General features: G+C 39.1%; 1 protein-coding gene across 1 annotated transcript; it reads right to left on the bottom strand.

Moving 5' to 3' along the window:
* Nucleotides 1-536: 536 nt before the first annotated feature.
* ISOC1 (isochorismatase domain containing 1) lies at nt 537-20,828 on the bottom strand. Its single transcript, XM_007527890.3, has 5 exons — nt 20,501-20,828; nt 7,566-7,685; nt 7,175-7,378; nt 5,316-5,432; nt 537-1,700 (listed from the first exon to the last, which is right to left on the bottom strand). The coding sequence occupies exons 1-5, from the start codon at nt 20,810-20,812 to the stop codon at nt 1,554-1,556; spliced, it is 900 nt and encodes a 299-aa protein (XP_007527952.1). The 5' UTR covers nt 20,813-20,828; the 3' UTR covers nt 537-1,553.
* Nucleotides 20,829-22,772: the final 1,944 nt, after the last annotated feature.

The raw sequence follows: 22,772 nt of genomic DNA, 5'->3' as shown, positions 1-22,772 counted from the left end.
TACCCTCCTCACCTACTTCCTGTTACACTTCCCTTACTCCAAAGCAAGGACTGCAAAAGCTGAGTAAGGGCAAGGGACTGGCATATTTTAGTGATGACTCTTTTGTCACTATCAGGCCACCCCATCAGCTGGGACCCTATTCGGGGAGTCCTGAGATTCCCAGACATGATTGGCCTAGACCTCAAATAAATTCCTCTCTCCATTGTTACCAGTCATCTCTATCAGGAACAACAAAATAGACCCCTTTGTGGGCTCCCATAGAACTTTGCCCTCAACTTGGATCAGCAACGGTAGAGAATGTTCCATCCTCTGAAGGGAGGCTAGACAATATACTCTATGTTCCACCTGAGTAAGATGGGTCAATATTGGGGCAGCTTGGAATGTTCCTACTCATGACCACAGAATGTGAGCTCAGATCTACAGGAATGCAGAGGTCACATAGGCTCCTAAGCAAAATTTCATATCTTTAGATAAATATTAGATTACCAAAATATGATTCATAGAGTGGGGACAACAGAAAGTTTTCATTCACATAAGACATTTTAATTACTTTAATATAAAAGACAGCAATGTTTCATAGTTCACAGAATATCAAAAATGTTTTAAAACCCTCTAGTATTTATTGAAAATAAATTTATTGAAGTGTAGCAATGACTACAAAATGAATATACCAAATCATGACTGATGCCTTTTTTTTTTTACATTAGTAATAGCATTTAGAGAATAGGTGAAGAAATATCAAACAAGAATATGAATTTACTAAAAGGATATTTTATCTAGTCTTTGTCTTTTTGCTAAATATTGTGCATACTAGAAGATATATTCAATGGTTGGAAAGATACACACAAAGTACTTCACAGATTTAAAAATGCCCCTCCACTAATTGTACAGCATTGCAAAGCATCTCATCTGTTTACAGAATCAAAACAAACAATGAGTCTGAGTAAAAGATCCAACTAAAAAAGAAAATATTAACAGAGGATTAATGGTAACCAAATGAAGAAAAATAACATAATAAAAATATATAAGCCTTCAGCAAAATGTTATCTAGTAAAATCAATGAATCCAGTAAGTAAGCTGCCTGTACTGTGAAGGAAAGAGTAACATGATCCAGAGTCTTGATTTCAACTTTTCACATACTAATCCTACTTCAGCCTACAAAGCAAAAAGCACAGAATCCACATTATCACATAGATCATAGAACAATACGAGAGAAATTGTTGTTGGTATATTTTCTTTAAAGAGCAATTTAAGAAAACTTCACAAGAGTGCACTTTTTAAAAGGTTATGATCAGTTAATACAGTATAGACAAAACGGGCACCTCCATAGTATGTTTTCTTTATAATAAATAAAAAGCACATTAACAAAAGAGGCAAACAGCACCTGAAGCTTTTGACATTGTAAGTAAATGCTGCTACCCAAATGTTCTAACTGGTTATGTTTCACTAAGAGGGGCAAAAAGAGAGTCAGTTTTTGACTTAACATTTTCATTCTAGCAGAGAGAAGCCTGTCTGGGCTGATGGGTGAGTAGTACACCAGTGCTTCAAATGTCCTATACTTTGGACAGCAGACCTGACTCGGGAGCACTCGCCTTAATTAGATTCTGAACTTCCTTGAATTTTGGATGGTCCTTATCAGCCACCAGCTGCAGCAGAATAGCCTCACTTGTAGTCACTATGATGCCAGTTCGAGCGAGACGCTTTAAAAAAAAAGAAAGAAAAAGACAAATCAGGTGGTAAGTATAAGAATTAACAAAAACAAAGGCAGAAAGGGAAAACACAAAGTTAAACTTGAACTGGGTTTGGTGTATTTCACCAAAACAAAGGACTCTAAGGAGGGAGGGAGTGAAGGTGGGGGAGAGAGGGAGGGTGGGTATGAGGTGAGGGTGGAGGAAGGGCTTTAGGATCCTGGTGTATGATGATGGAAAGGGCCTACATTGGGGCCAGACAGTGGCACACTGGGTTAAGCACATACATTACAGTGTGCAAGGACCCAGGTTCAAGCTGCCAGTCCCCACCTGCAGAAGGGAAGCTTCATGAGTGGTGAAACAAGGCTGAAATTGTCTCTCTGTCTCTTTCCCTCTACATCTCCCCCCTCCTCTCAATTTCTCTCTATATTAAAAGGACCTACATTATGGGTGAGAGTGTTTTGCAGATACTTATCATGCTAAAATGGGAAACTGTACTCATGTGTCAACAACTGTACTTAAAACCATTAACCTATCAATAAAACGATAGAAAAAAGATAGACTTCCCTGGACTGATGACCCCACCAATGTGTCCTGTAGCTCCGCTTCCCCAGAGACCCATCCTACTAGGGAAAGAGAGAGGCAGACTGGGAGTATGGATCGACCAGTCAACATCCATGTTCAGCAGGGAAGCAATTACAGAGCCAGACCTTCCACCTTCTGCAACCCAATAAAGTCCCCAAACCTAGACATAGTCCAGGTCCCCTGAGATAGAGCATATGTTCACATGTGCCCATAAGCTAGGGAAAAATATATACCTGAAAGCTGAAGTACACAAGAGCCTGCAGGGAATACCTCCCAACACTTCATTTACACTATTCCAGTCTTTAGGTCCATGGTTGTTCATGTTTCTAAAAAGATCATTTTATTTTTAATTTTTTAATATTTTATTCATTTATTATTGGATAGAAACAAAGAGAAATTGAGAGGGGAGGGAGAGAGACAGAGAGACACCTGCAGTCCTGCTTTATCACAGGTGACGCTTTCCCCTTGCAGGTGGAGAACAGGGCCTTGAACCTGGGTACTTGTGCACCGTAATGTGCACCACCACCTGGCCCCTAAATTTCAACACTCTTACTCAAAGTAATGCTGGTTCTTTCTAACCCTAACTTGGACCACATTATTTTCTCTTCAGAACATCTCAAACTAGTCTCTTCTGAGTTCATCATCTTAGACGTGTCTGGTAAGATTGTTACTTCCAGGTCAGGGAAATAGATCAGCAGTAGAGCACAGAACTTGCATGTCTGAGTCACCTAGGGCCTCAGGTTCAATCCCCAGTGCAGCCTCCTGCCAGGACTGAGCAGTGTTCTGCTCTCTTATAAAAGTAAATAAATGTATCTTTAATGAAAGACTGCCACTTCATGAAGACAGTGACAAATAACAACAATAAAAATCACAGCAGGAGCTAAGATTTGAGAGCTCACTACATCTGGCAGTGTTGAAGGTGCTCTCAGTAATAACTGCTACCATTTAATTCTCAAAGCATTCCAGTATAGTAACTACTACTGTTTCTACTTCACCAAAGAGAAACCTGAGGTACAGACCTTAGGCTACTTGTTCAAGGACACACATTTACAAAATGCTAGATAGAACCTGTTGTTGAGGTGGTCTGGTGTCGGGCTGCACCGCGAAGAGAGCGGACGTCCAGAGCAAAGGGGTACACAGATCTTTATTATAGGATGGGGGGGGAGGTTTGGTTCAGACCACGTGGAGCCAGCCAGCAATGGCCGACCACGGGGGGAGAGCAGGGAGCGAGACCTCAGAGAGGGAGAGCCGAGAGCCCAGAGAGAGCGAGGGGAGGGATGAGGGGGCTTTTTATTGGGCGACAACCAGGGGTGACGTGTAGGGCCAGGATTGGTTGAAAGGGGGCACTCTAGGATTTAGCGAGGCATAGAAAAACCTGGGGGCGGAGACTGCATCAGAATAAGTCCTCAGCAACAAGAACCCTCATCTTACCCTACTATTGCTTAGACTCCTAATACTGAGAGTAAACTGCTTTCAGCCCACAAGGTTCAGAAAGTTGATTCACTTGAGAACAAAATCTCACGTGAAGAGCAGCCATCACAATTTTCAGTAATAACTGCTATGATAAAGACATATCTGAATGTATGTGTGTGTGTGTGTGTGTGTGTGTGTGTGTATATATATATACATATATATATATATGTAGAAGAGTCCCTGAAATTTCTTCATGAACAGAGAAAGTTTTTGTTTTTCTGTGTGGCTATAGTTTTTAATTTCCTGGTAAATACTTCAAGTCCTGCGCTTCAGTATTACATTAAAGGCTATTCATCACTGGACAGGGTTGCTTGATGAAGTGGTACAAAGCTGACAGTGGATGTGTTTACATTTCTGTTACTGAGGCAATCTGAAAAGTAGAAGTTGCTTAACTTACAACTTTAAGATTAGCCTAGAGATCTTTGCTGAGACAGAAGCAACATTTAATACCTAGCAACCATAAACCTAATAGTCCAATTGGACTTAAAAATAGTTGATGAAAATAAATAAAACTATTTTTCACCAGTCCCCAAAATGGTCCAAATGCTTCAGAAATAGCAAAAGGACTGGAGAGTCAAGGCCTACTAGCAACCATTGCTGCCAGTCACTCATCACAATATGCAATGGGTCTTCTTACCAACTTCTTTATTTCCTCTGAATACATCTTACTCTTTCTCAGTGGCTTGTAATGCCACCCAATGGAGCACTTTAGGCTAGAGGTGAATTGGCAAACCTACAGAAAATTACTTCATAGGTAAGCTTGTGAATGAACTACCAGAGGGTCTCAAAAATAATCCTGCATTTCCTAAATAAAAATAAGCAGTTAAGGAACTCAACAATGCAATTCACATGTACATTATTCTATAATCGCAGAGTTAGAAAGAAGTATGAGAGTCAGAGAGTTAGAGTCAGAGAGTCAGAATATGAGTTAGATAGAGAATACATAAGAGACAGTCACAAGATAAGACTTAATGTTTCAAAGGACTGTGTAGCAATTTGCTTTTTCAGCAGTCTGGAATACAAAATATTTAGGAAAGATTACTCTTTTACAACACAGAGAAATAATCATTGACCATCTGACTCTGTGGTACGTTGTGACCTTCCCCCATGCAGAGAATCAAGAAACACTTCATGTGTGTTGTATCTCATCAGTGATAGCTCCTATTCCCAAAGATTTAAATCTAAGGAAACCAAATGTAATACTGAACCATTAGATCCATAGCTAGATCATAGAGACATTAAATTTAAGCCCACTGCTTTTAATGTGTAGCTATATCTAAGAAGATCAGATAAGACAACTCCAATTATCTCTTAGGCCATCAATAAAGCTTTAACAAAGTTCTAACAATGACAAAAAGAACTTTTAGAAACACTAGAAATAAAGAGCTAAAAAAAATACAAGGTATAAAATTGGCTATCATGGTGATATTTCAAAGGTCTTCCAGTCTGGTACCATGAGAACAGGCTTAAGTTACACAGATAAAAATCTTCATTGCCATTGGGTAGGCAACATTTTTTTTTCTGGTTTATTTGGAATATTTGTTGAATGATTTAAGACCAGACAATTACCTCAAGAGCAAACATCCTGTCCATCATGCTTCTTGATGAAGTGGCATCCGCAACAATGTGAACCTCAATTCCTCGGCCTACAAGCTCCAGAGCAGTTTGCTGGATGCACACATGAGTCTAGCAGAAATGTGAGGAAAAGCAATCAGATACGATAAATACTCTTATAGATATGCAACAACAGAACAAAGCAGAAAGTGCAGTGCAATTTTAATAAGAACTCTGTCCTACCTTTTGCTCTGCTTTCAACTAGCTCAGTAATCATGAACACAAATCAGTATTTCTGGTTTTGGTTTCCTCTTTACAAAAATCAGGAAATACATTAAATCAGTTTTCCTTATACTAGAAATCCTGAACATATTCTTAGAGCTCTGTGAAGATTGTGTAGTGTGCATGTATGTCAGTTGGTAAGCCTGACACTGTGTGAACACTAGCTTACTACTACCACTAAGCTTTGATGCTACCTGCAGCTGAGCTTCTTTCTGAAGTCACATGAGGTGCTTAGCATAAAGAATAAGTCCACAGAACTGTATACAATGAGCAAAACAGTAGGGAAAGTTGTTACAGGGCACATGGTAATAAAATTGCCCAAGTTAAAAATAACTTTTGACACAGAGGAGAAAAATACTGTGTATACACTTATATACAATGTATTATACAAAGTCCACTTTGTAGGTACTAATTTGCAACAATTCAGAAGCAGAAAATATAAAAAAACACAAGCTCCATTAATAATTGGATTATGCCTTTATGGAAAGCAGATTTCAATGATGCCACAATGTGAATCGTGTCTTCACATCACAAGTGAACCTTGGAAAATTATCACCTGACTCATTAAAATTAGCACAGGAGATCTGCTCAAAGAAGATTTTGATTAGGCAAGAGGCTTAGTAATGATGAAGGTGCAAAATAAAGTGCCAAAGTCAGCAACAACATTTGTTGTGAGATTTATACAAATAGGCTTCTTCTACATTGTCCTTAGTGAGGTCAAAAATGTAGAAAATATTTGACATACAATTAAACTCGAGGCTACATCTTTCTACTGTTAAGACTTACTAAAACAAAGTATCATAGATACATTTCAATTATTTGGATCTCATTGTTTTTATACTTTTCCCACTGATTTTTTTTTTTTAGGCATCATAGCAATAGTCTTTTGTTCATTTGTTTAAGACTTAACATAGCAATGCACATTATAAAAAAACAAAACAAAACACAAACCACAGATATCAGCATTAGGTATCCATCACTACTTTTTCCCTTTAAAATGGTGTACACATGTGGCTGGAAAATAGTTCAATTGGTTCCAGGTCCAACCCCCAGCACTGCATGTATTAGATATATAATAAATACTTTTGTAAATGCACTCTGCTTTCTCATACAATTTAAGTTATAGAATTAATAAAATATAGTAAAATGGTATATACATGATTCATCTGTCAAAGGTAATGAGTTCCATGACTTGACAGGCTCTTCTCATGCAAAAATCAAGGTGAAACTCCATAACACACAAATAAAAAAATTCCTTTGGTGAAAATGTGTTCCATAAGTAAAGATTAAAAGTAAAAGTCCAAATATTCATCTATGTAGACTCCATTGAACTCCATTCCTCACTATTATGGCCTTGGATAACATGTAATATCTCTGTGTTTTATTTTCTTCATCTATAATATGGGCAAAGAGTACTTAGCTAATAGAGTTTAAGGAGTTAAAGTGTTTAGATCTGTGTCATATATACAGTCAATATTAAGTTTTTTTCATCAGTAACACCTACAGGATATTATATATACCAAACTATATTCTGAAAATATAAAGAGTTCCACAAATGATTTTGCATCCAAAACATAAAAACTGTTACTTACTTCTACTCCAAATAACACAACACTCCTGACTCCAGGAATATCTGCTAATGCCGTTTCTATTTCTGGTAAAACCATTGAAAACTTGGTCTTTGGAAGTACAAGTTTTACACCTGTTAAATCAATTTCTTGAACAGTGCTTCCAAGACCCTTAGGGTACTGCTCCGTCACAATAACAGGAATTCCTAAAATCCGGGCCCCTTGTAACTAGAAAAATAAATAAATAAATAAATAAATAAATAAAACCACAAGAATGATTACCAGTATATACATGTACATATGTACATTACCAGTATATACATGTACATATGAACATCATGATTACCAGTATATACATGTACATATGAACATCATGATTCAGTAAATTGCAAAAAATAAGTAAAAAAAATCTTACCAATCTTTGTCCCACACTAATAATATCTCCAAAATACTTGATGGCTGGCCTAAATCTTTCCTGCATATCACAGCAAAAAAACACAGTGCTGGAAGGTGTAAGATTACCCAAAGTAGTGAGCTGTGGAAACAAGAAAAAAGAATAATTTAGTAATTGCAGTGCAATGACATTTATGTTTAATGGAGGTCAGCAAAAGAAAAAAAAATGCCACTGCTGTTTGAGCCAGTAATTATAATCCAAAATAAATTATTTGGATTAGAGAAAAAAAAAAGCTATCCAGAAAGATGTCAACTTCTCTCATGACAGTCATATATAAATCAAGGACTACTAATACAAAAATGATCAAACAAAATCACTGGATAAAATACTTAATAACTTGTATTATTTTAAGAGAAATGCTCATAACCTATTGCTAATTAGAAAAAACATAGCACAACTCAATAGTATTTCAAAAATATAAAATAGTGAAAATACTAACAAAGATATGAGAATATTAACAAGTTTTTATATAGTTAGGATTATGCCATTTTTTCTTTCTACATTTCTTTTATTTGTCAAATACTATTAAGAAAAGTAGAGAATATTATTTTAAGTATATATTACTTTTATAACCAGAATGAAAAAGTTATAGAAGTATAAGCCTTAAATGTTATGAAAGCATTGCTAGCAAGCATAAAAAGTAAAACTGAAGACCATGTATAGTAACGACTAAGTAACAGAACACCAGTCAAAGATAGTGAGGATGCAAGAAGGTAGTCATCATGGGCCCAGGCGTAATAGTCTCTCACACTTCCCAACTGCTGGAAGAACTCAAGGCCAGAAAGGAATAAGAGAGAGTCCATCTAGCTAGAGCAGAGCAGATAACAAAAACATGATACAACATGGACAGGGATGACAATTGGGTCTACTAGAATAATTTGTGAAAACCAAATACACAATGTGGTCTTAAATACCCCCTTTGCAAAATGTGTAAAAAAAAATTCATATGAATGTAAACAATAGTGTTGATGAAGAGAAGAATTCAAGGGTCATATCAATGCTAGTAAAATGGCAAGATTCTTATAGCATCAAAGTTTTCCTGCAAGAACTTTGAGGCCTAATGATATTTAAAGAAAATATGAAATCCCCTCTGTTGCCTGCAAGGAAATGTTATAGCGATTTATCAAAAGGAAAAGCTAACAACAGGGAATTCTCTCAAACCTCCATTTTATTGAAGCAGTCTTAGTTGTCCACAATAGTAAATTTTCTAGAAATGTCTTATAGGTTAACAAAGTACTGAAGAGGAAGCTTCCATTTAATGGCACTTTATTTTATACCATTTGTTTTCTACCTTTGATGTACACATGCTCGCACGCTTGCGCACGCACACACACACACACACACACACACACGTTGTACTATTGTGCTGTCAAAAAATTCATAACACATTTTTGCACAGAAAAAATATGTCATGATTTTTCAAACAATCCAATATTACAACAAAAACAATCAGTCCAGAGCAAATCCAAAATTACTGCCACTATCAAGACTGAAATATTAAGATGGTATTTTCAAGAATCATTATTTTAGAATTAAAAAAAAAATCAGTGAAATGATGCCAAGCAGTCACTACTGTATTCTTAAAAAACACGTTTAGTCGGGGAGTCGGTGGTTGTGCAGGTGGTGCAAAGCGTAAGGACTGGCATAAGGATCCCAGTTCAAGCCCTTGGATCCCCAGTCGCTTCGCAAGAGGTGAAGCAGATCTGCAGGTGTCTATCTTTCTCTCCCCCTCTCTGTCTTCCCCTCCTCTCTCCATTTCTCTCTGTCCTATCCAACAACAACAACAACAATAATAACTACAACAATAAAACAAGGGCAACAAAAGGAAATTTAAAAAAGGGGGGAAACATGTTTAGTCAATGAACTAAGATGCAAATTGGGTCTTGGAAGATCAAGCTTCACATAATTTGTTGTTTTACTCAACTGCAAAGTAAAATTTACTGTTGAATAAGACTATAACCTCCTTGCATTCACAGGTGAATACAAGACTATAATCTCCAAACATTCTTAAAAGCTTAAGGCTCTATAAAGGATGCAGTGTGATTGGTCTGGAATGAAGACACCATTATGATACTGCTACTCTTTCCAGCCACCAATAAATTTCTACTCTAAATTTCCCTAAAATCTTGATTTCCTAGAGGAATCTGTATACTGACTAAATGGTGGTGGCTTCATTACAAGTCTAACCCTAGATTCTACCTTAGTGCCTCTGTACACAATGATTAGGAGACTATTTACAGGAATAAAGTGACATATTATATGGAATCATTACCACTTGTTAGCAGTGACTGGTCTACTAGTCTACACTTAATTCATCAATGCTCTGTTCTGAGGACACTTTAATCTCCCTCTGATATTAGTTCCCACAGTCAGCTATGTACAATTCAGCACCAAGTTCAGGTAAGAAAGTATCATCTCTATTTCTTAAAGCTATGTGTAGGACTTCCCTACTTTGTCAGTGATAAATGATTCAAATAAATATGCACGTACCTTAAATTGTATGCTTTAACACTGACTCAATATTTTTTAAAGGTTATAGGAAGTTTGTCGGAATAAACAAATTTAAAAATAGTCATCAAGAAAAAAGAAGGGTAGGCAGTAAAAAGAAGTCATCTGCCTTAGAGGTGAGACAGAAGATGCTGGCAAAGAGAGAACCAACTGCCTCTCCTTCACTCCCCACCCCAGCCTTTTTTTTTCCTCTTTCTCTTTTTTATTAGATAGGACAAAAATAAGTTGAGAGAGGAGAGGATAGAGAGGGAGAGAGAAAGATAGATACCATCAGAACTGCTTCACAGCTCATGAAGCATCCCCCCTGCAGGTGGCCTCTGAGCTTTGTAATGTGTACTTAACCAGGTGTGTCACCACCTGGTCCCTTCTTTAACTTTTTTATTAAGATAATATTAGTTTGCAACACTACAATTATTTGCATTTTTAGTGAAAATGCTGTGCTTCCATGTTAGTCATTTTCAAAAGCAGTGAGCATGATTTGTATAAGAGTATTTAGATTGTTATTTTAAGAACCAATCACTGTATCTAAAATTTTCAGTAAACATTAAATTTAGGTTCAAAAACTATTTTATTTTTTAAAAATTTAATCACTGTTCCCCAAGCTATTCTCAATGAGTATACTATGAAAAGCAATTTATGGGTATGGAAGATAGTGTAGTGGTTATGCAAAAGATTTTAATGCCTAAGATTCTCAGGTACTTGGTTCAATCCCCAGCACTAACATAAACTGAAGCTAAGCAGTGCTCTGGTAAAATAAATAAATATACCGGCTTAAATTGGCATGTTTCAGATAATAATACTACAACTCAATAAGTCTTGCTATTCCACAACAGACAGAACAAGCAAGTATGCAAAGGAAAACAGCTCAATCAGCAGATATAATTATAATGTGCTATGTACTACTAACATGCTCAGTCAGATTTCAGTTCTTACCACAAACTACATTGACTAATTCTATATACATTCCTAATAAGCTTAGTTGTCTGATTCAAAATTCACAGCATTTAAACAAGTAAGAAAAGCTGCAGAAAAAAATGACAGTACCAAGAACAGACAGCTAAAAGAGAAAGAATACAGAAGACAATGAAAAAAAAAAGTCTCATACAGTCTAGACCTCTAGCACTGAAGTAATACATTGCATATAAATTAAGATATCATTATTCTACTAGGCTCATTAAGAAAATCTTAAATTATGTATTTCAGGAATGTATTATAAGCTGATTGAAATAGCCAAAGAAATAAAACTTTACTAACCAAGAAATCATAAATATTCTGGGTTGTCTTCTTCTCAGGGTCTCTGTTGCTTCTTGTAACTCACTTAAGCTGTGAACTATTATGTTCATGTCAGAGGACAATATCAAGTGTATGAAAAATCAAACACAGATTAAGGAGATCAGAAAACAGAATCCTAAGAGCTGTGAGGTAATACAGTAGATAGAGCATTGGACTCTCTAGAAACGGCCTGAATTTGACCCCTCACATGGCATGTATTGGAGTGGTATTCTGGTTCTCTCTCTCCCCCTCCTCATTAATAAATCAGCAAAAGTTTGGAAAATAGATCCTTGAAATTGTCTTCACCTTTCTAACACAAAAACTCATCATCTAAAAATCTTCAATAAACAAAGGAAAGAATTAAAGAGAATAATGTGGGAAGGCATTTTTTTGCAGAGATAATTGGTTATAATAATCTTAGGCAATCTCCTTTTCAGAAGTAGGAGTTTAACTCCCCCAAATGAGGTTTACATTTAGTAATGTGTTTCCTTAGAGTATAGAGAGAAAAGGTAATTTTTTTTTTTTTAGAGGAGAAACCTAGTAAACACTGTCTCAGGAACCAAGGTTAAGGTAATGTACAGACAGTATGATTCTTGATGTGATTTGATGACAACGACCTTCAGGATATTTCTCTCAAAATTCCACAAGCCCAGTTTATGTAAGGGAAAAACAACAGGGAAAAAAAAAAAAGAAAGAAAGAAACATTCTACTAAAATATCTGACCAGTCCACATCAAAACTGCCAAGGTCAACAACAACAAAACCCGAGACACTGTCACAGCTCAGGGAAGTCTAAGGAGACATGACAACTGAATATAATTAGTAGACTGGACTGGATTTTGGAACAAAATGTGCAGTGGAAGAGAAAAGCTAGAGAAATCCAAATAGAATGTAGAGTTCAGTGAAGAATACTCAATGCTGGTTCCCTAGTCATAGCAAATAGGACACAGTAATATGTGAGCATTAGAAGGAAAACTGAGTATAGGAACACAGGGAACTCTCTACTCTGCAACTGTGCTATAAATCTAAAACTTTGCTAAAACTACAACAAGGGGGTCAGGCAGTACCACACCTTGTTAAGGTCCAGGGTTCAAGTCCCCACCTACAGGGGAGAGGCTTCAACAGTGGTAAAATATTGCTACAAATGTCTCTTTTTTTCCTCTCATGCTCTATATCTCCCACTCCCCTCTCAAGTTCTCTCTGCCCTATCAAATCAAAGAAGCTGAGGGGAATGGGGGGATATGGCTGCTGAGAGCAGTGGTGGATTCACTGTGTCCCAGCCATAACCCTGATGTGGAAAAAAAAAAACAAAACCTAAATATACTAAATCCACCCCAAAATTAAAGATCACTTTGAAAAAAACAGGTTCCTTATGAGCCAGTAGTTGGGAGGAAAGGTGCATAACCCATATGCCTGTCAAGCCAGAAAGGAGACTGCAGAGCTATTCCCAAAACAAGACAAACAACCCTGTCTGACCAATCCTATTTCCTAAAATCTACACGCATTTTAATAAGATGCTGTTCAAATTACATCATCAACTCCAATTCAGTGACTTCTTACATTAGCTCATACATTTCAATAGTACAAGTTTAGTGATTATAGATGAATGTATGTTTAAGAAACAAAGAAATATCATACAAGAATCTATGTGCTTGATAAACACCTTTACAAACCTTTATCTACATATTCTCTGCATATATTCATAAGTAAGTAACGTAATAAATATGCATGTCACAGCAGAAAATACAAAAAGTTGTTCACATCTAATGGCTTCCTCAAATAAGAGTTTGAGGTCAATTCAAATGCAAATATTTATAGACCTTCTTAAGAACTGTCATAACTGTGATTTGACCTCGGATTTCATAACCAAGACTTTTCACCCCCAAGCCCACTATTACTATTATAAAAACAGTAGTTGCGCTTTGCCACTGGCACCTGTGCCTCGATCACCATTCAAAAACAGCTATACAAAGCAAGCAATTTGTCCCTCCCTGCTCGGTCCCTTTCGCCTCTCAGAATGAACGTGTACAGTGTGTCTGAGCCTGCACCACTATGCGCCAGTTCTGTTCTTTCCATAAAAGTTCTGCAAGGTGAATGCTAGGTTGTCACTCTCAAAGGTTACATGCGGAATTTCTGACTCCCAGTACCTTACTGTGGCCTTACTTTGAAATAGTCATTGAAAATATAGTTAGGAGGAAGTCAAGCTGAAATCAGTGCCTAATCCAACATAATAGATCCCCTTATAAAAAATGGGGGGGAGGGATTTGAGAATTTCCACATAGATAACACCTTATGAACAGAAAGCAGAGAACAGGGTGATGCACTATAAAGCAAGCAATGCAAAAAAAAAAAAAATGCTAGCGCGTCAACAAAAGTGAGGAAGAAGAAGATATGGAACGATGCTCCCTCACAGTGCTCAGAAAATAACTGTACTGCCAACCCATTGACCAGACTCCAGAAGGGTAAGAAAATTAATTTCTATTATATAAGACATTCTAGCGACTGGGGAAATAGCTCAGACTTCCAGGCCTGAGGCACGGGAGGTCTCTGATTCAGTCCCCAGTGCCACAATAAACTATAGTTGAGCAGCGCTCTAGTGAAAAAAAGAAGAAACGCTGGGTTTGTGGCATTTTCTTTTATTAGTTCCCTAGCAAATCACTGTACTGAGTAAAACGAGTCCTTGAGAATTATTAAACCTCAGAACTGCAAATACAAGGCTTTCAACAATTTAGGGTCCTGGAGATGGCTCAGCAGGTAGAGTGCACACCTTACCATGCACAAAGAACCTGGGTTCCAGCACTAGCACTACATTGGAGCACCATGGAGAGTATCCAGTGGAACACCATCAATGGTGGAGCAGTACTTTATTGTCTCCCTTGTTAGTCCCTCCCCATCTTTAAGAACAAAGAATAAAAAAAGAGAGAGCACTCAAGGGAACTCCATAGATGGTGGAGCCACTCTGACTGCCCATCTCTTCTTTCTCTTGTCTCTCCCTATATCTAAGAACAGATAAATTAAAAAGTAAAGAAATAAATAGAACTAGCCCAGAGAGACCATTCAGCAATATTATGACTGTAACTGTCTCTTGCCTCAGCCCTTTCCGTGACACTGCATTAAGGAAAAATTCAGTCTACTATAAGCACAAAAGAGTCATGATCTGCTTGAGAGCTGGTTCAGAAGGGGGTTATTATTTCACTAAGAGGTATTTCCAAGGAAATTATACTGGTGCAGCTATAGTAAGACCTTGTTCCAATTATCAACTTAATCAAAACAGAAGTCTGTGATATGGCTCTCGGAGTTACACACACGCATACACAGCATAGCTGTGGGCATCAGGATCTGAGTCCAAATCTTGATTTCACTAGTTTAAATTACATGAAATTAGGCACATAATCATTATCTCCAAACAGTAGTTTCTTACTCTGTAATAAAGCAAGAAAAATACTATCTACCTCATAGGACTCTTTCGGGGATTAAATGAGCTTCATAGAGCTAATCGGTAAGGATATTTGAGCACTGTGATATCTACTTTATGTAGGAAATGTACCCTAAACTCTAAGGTTCAGTACATGTCAAAATCTGTTCCAGCAGTGGATAGAGAAATGGTTCAGAGAGTAGAGTACAGGACTGGCAAGTCTGAAGGCCAGGATCAATCCACAGAACCACATATGCCAGAAAATCAGCCTGGCCTCTTGCTTATGATTAAATGTATTTAATCTTAAAAGAACTTTTTTTCTCTAATGAAGTTGAACTATTATTTAACATTATGATCCTTTTAAGAAATAATATGCTGGGAGTTGGGCAGTAGCACAGCGGGTTAAGTGCACATGGCGCAAGGGCTAGTGTAAGGATCCTGCTTGGAGTCCCCAGCTCCCCACCTGCAGGGGGTTGATTCCCATGTGGTGAAGCAAGTCTGTAGGGATCTCTTTTTCTCTCCCCCTTGCTGTCTTCCCCTCCTCTTTCCATTTCTCTCTGTCCTGTAAAACAACAACAACAACAGCTATGACAACAATAACAACTAGAATAAGCACAACAAGGGCAATAAAATGGAAAAAAATGGCCTCCAGGAGCAGTGGATTCATAGTTTAGGCATCGAGCCCCAGCAATAACCCTAGAGGCAAAAAAATAAAAAAAGAAAAAGAAAAAAGAAATATATGCTAATATTGCCAAACCTGTCATGCTAATTTAGTCTGCAGAATTAAGTCAATTTCCAGATTCACTGAAAGATTCACAAAGAGGTTTGGAGACTTTAATTTAGGTTACAAGAGGATATTTTCTCCATCTTATTTTGCAAGCATATTCACCTATTATAAACACAAATGTCATGGACATTACTATTACAATTCCTGCTTGTCAGTTAAAACTATAAACTTCCTCATTCCCCAAGGAAAGTCAGCAGTCTCCACCCACCTCAGAGCTCACAACTGGGCAATTTCTTAGGAAGGTTGCTCAAAGTAGGGTAAAGGTTCTTTGGATCAATTGGCCAGATCCCCAGAACATTGTGACATCGGAATCTACATTTGATTTCTCTTGCCTAGCTTAATGAGAAAGAAGAAAAAAAAAAAAAAAAAGCCCAAACTCCAATCATAGCTGCCTCTCAAATGTAGCTTATTTACAGCTATCGTCTATGCTATCTACCAGAGAGAGAAGGTATTTAATGCTCTGGGCAGTAATCTAGAATGATAATTTTTTTCAAGTGACACACATGCTCCTATCAAACCAAACGAATGGAGTCAATACCACAGCTTCTGGATCCAGCTTTCTTCTCAGTGCTTGGACACATTTGCCCTTTGAGACAGGCCCTACTTGTCTCTACTCCATCTCTGAGTATTAGCTCACTAACCCTTCCTCCCATACCTCCCCAGGCAAGGGTTTCATAACAAAAAAACACCACCTTTAAATTAGCAAGCCAGCTGGGGAACACATTCATTTCCTTCTTCTAATCAAACCCTACCTTCTCTATCTTTCCACCAGGAACTGTCAGGTCTCTTCCAGCTATAAAATGCCCCGGCCCCTGTCTAAAATAATTCCAAGAAAATCCCCAAGGAAGTCAGTGGTGCTTAGCCTAATCCCTTCCCAAGTAACCATCTCAGGAAAAGGTCAAAATAATTTTTTCCAGGGAAGCCCTAATCTTCTGCCTACACAAAGCAGTCAAAACCTCTCTTCCTGTAACAGTATCAAAATCCTTTTACTGTCCTTATTCTCCAAGACCATTCTCTTTCCTCTTCTATTTAGGCTCTGCCTTCCCTGGTGACAAACTGGAAAATACTTGGTGGTGGTTTGACATCAAATTTACATGTATTTCCAGGCCTAAATGTTTCCATTAACTAAAACATGGGAAATATTTTTTGAAGTATTTGAATTTGCAAGTCATAAAGAAAAAATCCAAAGTCCCACTCTATGATTCTCATTTACATTGTGTGTGCAAACACCTCAAATTTCTTCAGGCTTAAAACATCAGACGATAAACCATGCAGACACATAAAGCATGCTTGAAACATGAGCTGTTTATCTGCTACCTCAGCTGCTGGCAGATGCTTGGTCACTTTAACAGATGATTTCAGAAAAGAAAACAAAAGTTACCACAGTGTAACACTGGCAATGGGGTCTTAAAGACCAGTCCCCATTACAACACTAATCAATGACAGTGCAGCAAGTGTAGTGCAAGCAAACCCTGTGATTTGAAGTTCATAGCAATGGCAGTTAGTATAAGCATGAAAACAAACTCAAACCTTTAAGTAAATTAAGAATACATAAAGAATTTATAGAAGGCAAGCCAGGGTCACAGAGGCTCTGAAGGCCTATATTTTGAAAAGCAAGCCTCACTAAGCAGCTGACTACATGTGGTCAAACTTAAGCTCTTTGTCACTGCTCTGGAAGAGGGGTCTACCATTCCCAACAGCGCAGTTTCACTGATTTATCACCTTGAGTCTAGAAGAGAGGTCTACCATTTCCAAGAGCACAGTTTCACTGACAGGTCACCCTGAATCTTCTTAAGACAATTATCTATTCCAAAGAACAATGAACAGCAATACATAATGATTATATTATAAGGTAAAGTCCATATAGCTTGATATTCTCATCAACATGGAAAGGGAGCAAGAATGCTACGTTCTGCTAGAGGTAAAGACCTTTACATGCTCTGCTAGCTCTATCATTACAAAGCTATGTAATCATGAGCAATTTCCTCTATGTTCTGTTTTTTATGCAAAATGAAAGATGTAAATGATTAGGTGAGAAAAAAAAGAATTGGGTCTTATTTATGCTTATATTTGTCAGGCACTTAAAATTGTAACTCAAATATTTGTGGAATCAATTCTAAAGTCTTGATTAATCATTAAATATTCCTGTCTCTAGGATTACATAGCAAGGTTCCAAAAAAATATAATACAATGCTCATTAAAAAAAAAAAATCCTTCGGTTTGGAGTCAGATGGTGGCTCACCCAGTAAGCACACATTACCAGGTGCAAGAACCCTGATTCAAGTCCCAGGTCCCCAGCTGCAGGGGAAGCTTCAGAAGCAGTAGAGCAATGCTGCAGGTGACTTTCTTTTTCTGTCTCTCTGACTCTAAAAGAAAGAAAAGAAATAAATACATATAATTGCTAGGAATTGTGGACTCTTGCAGGCATGGAGAACTAAAGATAACCCTGGTAGCACAGATATATATGTCTTCTCACATATATGTTTAAACAGATACTAATCAGAACAGATATATGGGTATACATCAGGATTTTGTGTGTGTGTGTGTGTGTGTGTGTGTGTGTGTGTAATGCAGCATTTTCTATTTTTAAGTTGAAGAGGTCTTTGTCTGAAGAAGTCAAAGCACTATTGTTACTAAAATGAGAATATTTTTCAAAACTCAAAATAAAAAAGTATTACATAACTGATGTTAAGAATTCTTTAGACGGCTAAAAATAACATTCAAGTAGAGCAAAGTAATACTATCACTTAATTATTTTAAATGTCACCACAAAAGATTTATCTATTATTTCAAGTAAAATGTTTCAAAAGTTGCAAGTGACCTAATTACATAATATGTTTTGAAAATGTCTTCAAAAAGGGATTTCAGTGATATACCCATAACCAATATTGATCTCCAGAAGGTTTAATTAAAAAGAGTTGTCATGGTGACATATCAGATGTGAAACTATACCCCTGTAATCTTATAATCCTGTAAACCATTATTAAAATGCAAATAAAAAAAATAAGGCATTGTCAGACTGAGACTGGATTTTTCAAAGTAACAAAAATTCTATCCTGGGAGAAAAGAAGCCTTACAAAAGTGGGAGAGAGGAGAACAATCTCGTCTCAGCAGCAGTCCTGACCTCCACAGGCAAATGCCAGGAAGAGGTCAGCAATTTCAGGGTAGCTCCAAGACACCTCAGTATTTGGATTCTTGCTTTTAGTAATGGATTTGTCAAAGGTGCATCCAATTTCTTGGATACATTTTTGGCAACAGTAATCTAAACAGACTGACAAGGAAGACTGCAAAGAGATGTCAGCAATGACAACTTAAAAACATAAAAATGGGGGGCCAGGTAGTGGCGCATCTGGTTGAGCACACGTATTACAATGTGCAAGGACCCAGGTTCAAGCCCCCAGTCCCCACCTGCAGGGGGAAGCTTTGCGAGCTGTAAAGCAGGGTTACAGGTGTCTTTCTGTCTCTTTCCCTCTCTGTCTCTCCATTCCACTCAATTTCTGACTATCTCTATCCAATAAATAAATAAAGATAATAACAAAATTTTTAAAAAACATAAAAATGGGGTATAGTAAACACCTAAGAATTCCAATTCTCCAAACTTCATATGGACAGCAGGGAAAATTATGGAAATTATGGAAATCAACTGCTTCCCATCAGATTCTCCAGGAGTTAATGATGAAATCCACTGGTCAATGCCCACAGAATGCAAAGCCTTAGCCAGTTTAAAGTACCACTTTTAAAGCTTGTGTCAGAGGAGGTGACAGGAAATAGGTCTAATTCTGCAATAGAACACAGATGGGACAAAAACAAACAAACAAACAAACAAAAAACTAGGTATAATTCCAAGAAAATGGCACTTAATTAGGAAAATGTATTTTAATCCCAAAGCCACATTTGAATCAGATTTTCCTACTAAATTACCTAACAGTTTCTCAGCTAAAGAAAAAAAAATATTGATGTTGCACGACCTAAATTATATGTCATTTATTTCTTTCGAGGGCAATTAAGACTTCAAAACCGCTCTCTCTCTCTATCTCCCTCTCTCCCTCTGCAGGTCCACACCTGCCTCCTTCTCCTGAGTAAATACTCAGATGCGGGCAGCACAACCAGGAAGTCAAGGTCTAGCTGAAGTTGGCTGCAGTCAGAGTCAAAGGACTTATTCAATTCACAAAAAAGTACTTTCAATCAACAGATTAAATGGACAGCTACTAGAGGAGGCTCAGCAAATGGTTATTTCACTTAAGCTTCGAGAAGGCTTCGAAGATTCAGCTCAAGGAATTAAAAGCTGAGGGAAGAGAAAAGGGGAAATGGTCTGCCTCCTCCTAAAGTTTGTGAAAAAACCCCAACTCTGAGAAACAAACCCTAAGAACTACACTCTTCTGATCTCTTTTACACACACACACACACACACACACACACACACACACACACACACACACACACACACACACACACACACACACACACACACACACACACACACACACACACACACACACACACACACACACACTTTCGCTGCACTGCCCTTCACTGCCCCTGCACTGCACGCAGGAGGCTGGGGCTCCTTAAGGCGGATGCCGCGAGCTGAAGACCACACACGTGGGGGCCCGCACACTCGCACGCTGCAGACAGCTGGGGATTCCCCCACACACACACATACCAGCCCCGCCACTGCTCCCAACAGCTGGCGACCATCACCTTTGGACAAGCTGATCCTCCAGCCAGCCAGCTCTCCAGGTTTCAGTACAGAGAGAGCGGCCCTAACACAAGCCTGCAGGGTCCGCCCCCCTCTGGCAGCGCCGGGCACCTGAGGAGCGCAGCGCGGGCGGGGACTGGGACCCAGACACGCGGGGAACGGGAGCAGCTGCCGGGTGCAACCCCCGCACCGCCCCCCCTACCCCGCGCGACCCACCTGGATCTGCAGCGGCACGAGGCGCACCTTGCAGCGCTCGCTCACCGCGAAGCCCTTGGGCAGGTCCACGTACTGGCCCCACTCCTCCGCGAAAAGCTGCACCACGAATTTGCGGTGCATGTCGATCTGATCGCCGTAGAGGCTGAGGAACTTCTGGATGAGTAGCTCGTAGCCCGCACCGTGAGGTACCGACGAAGGTCGCGCGAAGACGGAGAAGCAGAAGAGCACTGGGACCGTGCCCGACGGCGGTGCCGCCGCGCCCACGCCGCCGCTGGAGAGGAGCGCCGGGACCGCCGGCTCCGCCGCCGCCATGTTCCCCCGCGCGTCTGTCAGCTCCAGGCCGCCGAGGCGCAGACACAGTCGGCTGCCGGGGCCCCGCCTCCCCGCGCGGCCCGCCCGCTCTCTCGCTGGCTCGCTCGGGAAGGCGAAGGGGCGGGTCCTGGCGGCCCCGGCTCACCGCCCCCTTCTCCGCTCTGGCTGAGGGCGGGCGGGCGCTCAGCACCAAGCAAGGGGGCTGGATGCGCGCGCCCGCAGCCCGGGTCGCCCCTTCTAGCCTCTCCTGAGGGACTGGCTCCGCCGGTAGCCGATCCGACGGCGCCGAGCAGTCACCGCGCAGTGCCTGGGTCATCCTAGTGCCTGCGTGCTCTTGTTCGCCTGGCTGTCTGGCATAACCTCCTCGCCCACTCCGCTGGCCTTCCAATGAGCTGTGTTCTGGGGAGAGGGTGTGGGTGTTTAGGTTGTGCGTGAGGATAGAACTGTGCTGCATGTTACCTGTTGGCTTGCTCTTTTTTTTTTCCTTTTTTCTCTCACAAGAGCACTTATCAGCCCTGGCTTTTAGTGTTGCAGGGATTGAACCTTGGGACTTCAAAGAGCATCAGTCAAGAAAGTCTCTTTGCATAACTATGCTATCTGTCCCCACCCACCTGTTGATTTTCAGCAGGGTAGACAGTCATGGAGAATAGCAACAGTAACCTTAGCACCAGTAGCACAAACTAATTACTAATCAAAGCAGAATTAAGTGTCCATAGGAGGGCTGTCCTGGGCTCAGCATGTTATGTGTTTTGCATGAAAGAGAGGGGGGAGGGGGAATTATATTCCTGTAAGTAAAATCTCTAATAGTAGAACATGAGATCCTAGCCTCCCTCTATCTCAGCTCAATCTCCAGTCAAACTTGAGATGGAAATTGTAAAATACAAAGTGATACAAAGGTAAAAATAAACGTAGACTTTAAGAGTTTCTGGTTTTAAGTAAAAGCAAGCACCTCCAAATAAAACAAACATCTGCCTTATGAATGCCCTAAGCCACTCTGAATAAAGTGTCCTTAACATTAGATCCTGTGAAGATAGGTTCACAAGTCTAACATAACATTAAACTTTAGATGAAGGATTCCTCTCCTTAGAAGAGATTATCTACTAAAACAAAGTTTCTCAACCCACAGTGTTGAAATTTGGGATGGATACTCTGCCAGCCTCCCACCCACCTAAGTGTGAGGGATGGTGGCTATTGATTTCACCTGTAGAACCTTTAGCTGCCTCCTAGCCTTTACACACTAGATGTGTATAGCACCTTGCTCCTCCCTAGCCTCGAAGATCAAAAAAGCTTCTAGGCAAATGCCAAATAACTCCTAGGAGGCAAATTTGGCTGCAGTCCTGAACCATTGCTTAGTTTAAAGTAACACTAAAATCATTTTCTGTTCTTTTTTGCTTACTGATACCAAGCTTCTGAAAATAGTCTTATCTGACTTCTCATCAGTTTGAGATATTCCTTTTAGAAGTCTGCTGTCTGAATCTACCCAGACCCAAAATGATAAGCTTTGCTGATATCAGTCTCTAGCCAGGTTTTCCGTATATATTTATGCAAATCTGTGTTAATGAAAGTACTTCTAGACTGATTACAAATTTGTTTCTTTTCTGGGTGGACTAATTGTATATGTGTTCCAACTTTCTGAAGACTTATGAAATAATGAAGTGCTTTTGCATATGGCTAGTCTCTGTGGTCTGAGAACGAATTCATAACACACATACGAAGTATAGAATGAAGCCAAGGGAATATTTTAATGGATGTTCCTCAAAAAAGAAAGTTAAGCAGAAGGCAAAGAGATGCCTACTGTAAATACACTGACCAAAGAAGTATAGCTGACAGAAAGAATTACCAACTGTAGAGAAGCAGAGAAAATTCCATACCTATATAGAAAATCATAGGAGTCTTCCAATGGTGTTTTTCTATTTCTTTTTTATTCTATTTGATTGCTTCTGATCTATTTTGCCAGTCA

The sequence above is a fragment of the Erinaceus europaeus genome, chromosome 2, assembly GCF_950295315.1.
Source record: "Erinaceus europaeus chromosome 2, mEriEur2.1, whole genome shotgun sequence".
In the NCBI taxonomy this organism is placed as follows: domain Eukaryota; kingdom Metazoa; phylum Chordata; class Mammalia; order Eulipotyphla; family Erinaceidae; genus Erinaceus; species Erinaceus europaeus.
Note: the sequence above shows the minus strand (reverse complement) of the source record. Positions and strands in the feature narration are given on the sequence as shown.

Coding starts and splice junctions, on each gene's coding strand:
- ISOC1 (XM_007527890.3), bottom strand. CDS start 20,812: ATGGCGGCGGCGGAGCCGGCGGTCCCGGCGCTCCTCTCCAGCGGCGGC. Junction 7,686..20,500: donor TCGTGCCGCTGCAGATCCAG/GTGGGTCGCGCG, acceptor TTGTTTCCACAG/CTCACTACTTTGGGTAATCT. Junction 5,433..7,174: donor TTGTGTTATTTGGAGTAGAA/GTAAGTAACAGT, acceptor CATTTCTGCTAG/ACTCATGTGTGCATCCAGCA.